This window comes from Palaemon carinicauda, chromosome 16 (assembly GCF_036898095.1).
Source record: "Palaemon carinicauda isolate YSFRI2023 chromosome 16, ASM3689809v2, whole genome shotgun sequence".
Classification (NCBI taxonomy): domain Eukaryota; kingdom Metazoa; phylum Arthropoda; class Malacostraca; order Decapoda; family Palaemonidae; genus Palaemon; species Palaemon carinicauda.
In genome coordinates, this window is record NC_090740.1 from 58660052 (window position 1) to 58665482 (window position 5431).

At 34.3% G+C, this 5431-nt stretch overlaps 1 protein-coding gene across 1 annotated transcript; it reads right to left on the reverse strand.

Moving 5' to 3' along the window:
* Positions 1–619: 619 nt before the first annotated feature.
* LOC137655325 (uncharacterized) lies at positions 620–1195 on the reverse strand. Its single transcript, XM_068389215.1, has one exon. The coding sequence runs from the start codon at positions 1193–1195 to the stop codon at positions 620–622; it is 576 nt and encodes a 191-aa protein (XP_068245316.1).
* Between the last annotated feature and the right edge of the window lie 4236 nt (positions 1196–5431).

The window sequence follows — 5431 nt, forward strand, 5'->3', positions numbered from 1 at the left end:
CATAATGATGGTCGATGCACACTGTCATAGGCTTGCTTAAAATCTATGAATAGATGGTAAGATTTTTTGTTGAACTCCTAATATTTCTCTAGATCTTGCCTTTTGGTGAAAATTTGGTCAGTTGTAGCTCGATTTGGTCTAAAGCCTGCCTAATAGTCACCTTTCATATCTTCGCAATAAACTCGTAATCGTTTGTATAAAATATTTGCAAGGATTTTGTATCCAACTGGGAGTATGCAAATGCCTCTGTAGTTTCCACGTATAGTGCGATCTTCTTTTTTTATGTAGCACTGCCAGAATCCCTTCCTCCCAGTCTGATGCCATTACTTCATTCTCTCATATGCTATACATTAAGCTAATAATCTCATCATGAAGAGTCTGGCCCCCATATTTGATTAATTCTACAGCTATATTATCAGTCCCAGCTGCTTTATTATTTCTAAATTTTCATATAGCATCTGTAATTTCCTCTCGGGTTGGTGCCTCCACATCATCGATATTTCCCTCTGTCTCCATTTCATCCACTGGGTTATGAAGTGGTGGCCGATTGAAAAGCTCCTTAAAGTGTTCTATCCACCTCCTTTGTATATTATGTTGCTTTCTTTATTTCTGATTGAGTTCATTCTTGACTGGAATCCATTTCTCCTCCTACCAATTCCCTGAAATTGATTTCTCGTTTTTCCATGCGCTCTATTTTCTTCAATTTCTCTCCTAGCTTCTCTCTTTTCTTTCTTCTGTTTTTACTTGTAGCTAAATTTCTAGACACTCTTAAATCTTCTCTCTTATCAATGTTAGCCCTGTCTTCTATCCATTTGATCCTGCAACGTTTTCTTCTTTCAGCAGCACTTCTACACTCTTCATCAAACCAATTATTCCTTCTACATTCATTGATACATAGTCCTAGAGATTCCATAGCAGCTTCAGTCAACACTGACTTTATTGTCTCCCAGTCCGATGTTATTTCCTCTTCTTCCAGTAGTTTAAATCTATTTTGTACATGTATGGCATAGGCATTTCTTACGTCTGTCTCTTCTAGTTTTTCTATATTTGATTTGATGGTTTTTATTGTTGTCAATCTCTTACTTTTTAATTTAACTCTGAGCTTTCCAACCACTAACATATGGTCAGAGTCACAATCTGCACCTCTGACAGCCCTAGTATCAACAAGAGCTGATCTAAATTTAATTTTAATCATTATATGGTCAATTTGATTTATAGTGTTACCATCGGGAGAAATCTAAGTTACTTTATGGGAAAAATAGTACCTCTGATGACCATAGAGTTTGGAGTGCAAATCTTGCCAGTCTAATCCCATTATCCTTGCTTTCTTGATGAGGACTATGGAGGCCGACAGAGACTTGGAAAGTATTTACCCCTTTACAAATTTTTGCATTCATATCACCCAAAATTAACCATACATTGTATCGTGGTATTTGGTCTATTTCAGATTGTACATGATCATACCATTCATCTTTTTCCTCATCATCTGTTATCTCTGTGTGTGCATGTAAGCATAGAATCGTTATGTTAAACCACTCTGCATTTAGTCCAATTATTACTATTCTACTGGATATTGGGGGGAATTCCATAAGAGCTCCATATGCACTTTTACTCAGGTAGAAACCATCTCCTTCTACAGTATATGGTTACCATCATCTCTACCACTGTAAAGTATAACTCCCTTCTCCTGCTCCAGCTTTCCTATTCCTGTTCATCAGATTTCTTGTAAGGCTGTTATGTCAATTTTATATTTAGCCAATTCATGTTCTAATCCTTTAGCAGCTCCCACTTTGTTGAGCATTCTTAAGTTCCTTGTGGCAATTCTTAGTGATCTTTTCCAATCCGTAATCCTTTGTGGGATTCCAGTGTCATCAACATTAAAGGCCATCCGGCTATTCATGGTCAAAGTTTCAGTCACGAGTGGTAGTTTTACAGAAAGAGGGTGTGAGCCACAATCCAACCTACAAAGCAGGATTCGAACCTACATGTTAGTACCTCCTAGTTACCTATGGCCCCCAATTGATTACAGGGAGCTCTACTCTCTCCCCAGGTATATATACTAGTGAGAACAAGCCATCACATCTCAACAAGGTTAAGCAGGCTCTTGCCCTGATGGTGAACTTGATAAATAAATAAATAAATAAATAAATAAATATATATATATGTATATATAAATATATATATATATATATATATATATATATATATATATATATATATATATATATACACTTATATATATGAATATATATATATATATATATATATATATATACATATATATATATATATATATATATATATATATATATATATATATAAATATGAATATGTATATATATATATATATATGTATATATATATATATATATATATATATATATATATATATATATATATATATATATATATATATATATATACATATATATATATATATATATATATATATATATATATATATATATATATATATATATATATATATATACATATATATATATATATATATATATGTGTGTGTGTGTGTGTGTGTGTGTGTGTATACAAATCATTTGTTCTATACTAAAACTCCTAGTAATCACCTTTTGGAATGCAAAATGCGTTGGGGATCTTACCCATGTCCTTACCACTTGTCCATCTATCCTATGCCAATCTACTCCCTTTGAGGTCTTTTGTTCTCAGACATCTTCGAAAACAATCAGCTTCACCACAAAGCCAGTCATGGAGAAGTCAATTAGGGGTCCTATTGCTGGGGGGGGGAGACAAGGCCGATAACAAATGTGGTATCCGCCAAGGATTTAGGCCCCATTGGGGGTACTGAATGAGGTAAATTGTAAATTGTTGAAAAAGTAGGTGGCTACCTTCTTCGCTCTGCAGGACTGGTGAAAGTAGGGCGTGTGATTGATTTTCTCCTTGCTGGAGGCGACGAGGTAAGGTGTCTGCATGAGAACCTCCAATCCTTATAATCCTTACCCATTCTTCCATTTCCTTTTATTATCACATCCCGTCATTTCCTTTAATCCTTAATAGAAAGATCCTACCCACCAAACTTTCGTTAATTTTATTGTTGTCACATTCGCTCTTAACCTTACTCATGATGGAATAACATCAGGTGAGACCTTTGGTCGATCGGTTCCCACGCTGTGACGTCACTTAATGGTTTTGTTTTGACAGTAATTTGTTGCTATGCTGGTGTTCACAATTTCCATACACGGGAATATCTCTCTCTCTCTCTCTCTCTCTCTCTCTCTCTCTCTCTCTCTCTCTCTCTCTCTCTCTCTCTCTCTCTCTCTCTCTCTCTCTCTCTTAAAAAAACAATATCAAATTATCTAGGACCTAGCCATACAAAATATAATTTTTTGGGAATACAAATAACGAAAGTAACAAGGGTGAATAAATATGAAAAAAGAATAATTAAATAAGTCCCTGATTTTTTTAAAATAAACATAATGTTTTTTTTTACAAAATATTATTGAAGACTCTTTTTTTTAATTTTGTTTACACCTTTTTTTAAGAAATTCTGACCTCCTTTCATCATTTAATATCTTCACCCTAAAATATATTCTGCACCTAATAAACAACTTCATTATTTCTTTTGGAACATCAATGTTTAATTCCCCGAAAATATTAACTAATTCCGTAATCCCATCAACTCCTGGTTTCAATTGTTCCCTAATAAGAGATTTGAAAATTTGTTCGATTTCCTTTAAATTACTGAAAAATTCAGGATCGGGAGTAAACAACACTTCTCCTCACTTTCGGAGATCCAGTCGTTGTTTAAGCTTTCATTATCTGAGAATCCAAAGGAAGGATATTCATTTCTGTACTTATGAGCGCTATAACCTCCCATATAATTCAAGGCTTCCATTTCAAGAACCACTTTCAGACTCTACTCCAAGATTTACAAAATCCTCTCCCCCCCCCCCCCAGCTCATTAGGTAGACCTACCTGAGGAATTCTCATCAAGAGATGAGCAGAGATACATAATTCATAGTCTAAGTCAACATGACTGAAATCACTTTCTTCAGGGGTTTAGGAAACCCAAGACCTACATAATTCCATAGCACTAGTATTACTCTTATATGCTATGTTATTATCATTGGAAGCGACATTATGACCATTATTGCTTAGAATATTGTCCTTACCTAGCAAGAAATTCTTCAGCCTTTATGTGAACTCCACAGGGGATGGATGACCATGAAAATACCCTACTTGTCAAATATAAGGAAAAAAATAAAAGGTTCAACACTGTCTTGGCACAATCGCTAGGTCATCACCTATATGAAATTTCTTATGCAACATATTGTACAATGCTTTGACTGACTTTAATGATATAATGATACCTTCCTGAAAAGTATACATTTTACCCCTGACCCGTAATTTTTAAGCAAATGTCATCATTTTGTCAAGAATGTTAATTAGGTATTTTTCGCTTAAAAACGCATTTCTGTTAGCTTTTACAGAGTCATATCTCATACAAGAATTCATTATATCAAACCCTTGATCAATCAACATTATCAAATCAGAAGTCTCCCTACAATGCATACTTTTGAGAAACCTTTACCGTGACAAAAATCTATTGCATTCGGCACAGGTCTTTTATAACCTTTGACAGTTAAATGAGTCATTTTTATCATATGAGCTAACTTTAAATCACGAATAGACAGAGATACAATTTCTGGGATTGGATTTGATGTAATTATTTTACCTTAAATCAGAAAACCGTTGTCATTTAGATTATCTTTTGTGAATTTCGAGAAGTGGGGTGGATCTGCAAAAACAAACCCAGTTCTAGATGAATCGGCAGGATTAACAAAACAGTTTTGATCTACAGATATCTGAAGTGCTTTAAGCAGACCTTGATTGATAATTCCCATATCAGATGTAATACATACAATAGGGAAACATGCATTCTCAAAATGATTAATCAAGGTAATCAAAATATATTTCATCATAGGTTGATGAAATTCATAATAAACTGGTTGCTTCCATTTACCAAAGAGACCATGTATTATAACATGGTGTACTTGTTTATAAGGCTCAGAGATCCTGCCATTAGATCCATCGAAGGACCACATTTGTTCTACCTTCATTTTATCAAAACAGAGAACAAAATTTTTTGCAGATAAACGCTTACCTGGTTCACAACTTAAATGCCTTGCCCATCGATTCAGTGTTGCAATGCCAGGGAATGGCAAATTACAATAAATTCTCAAATATCGCTAGGTTTTAGGACTCATTGCTCTTAACGATAAAGCCAAAGAAATGTCTGAATTAGACCATTTGCGTAGTGTTTTCCGTAAAAAAAAGAATTCATATTGGTCTTCAGAAAAGAGATGTTTCAGCGACATTTACTCGCTGAAGTTTTGCATTTGCAACCGATAAATCCCCGACAAGCTCTTCATTCTTAATACTTCACTTGTGCATT

Bases quoted from the DNA above. Each gene is read 5' to 3' on its own strand.
- LOC137655325 (XM_068389215.1), bottom strand. From the start codon at position 1,195: ATGATTAAAATTAAATTTAGATCAGCTCTTGTTGATACTAGGGCTGTC.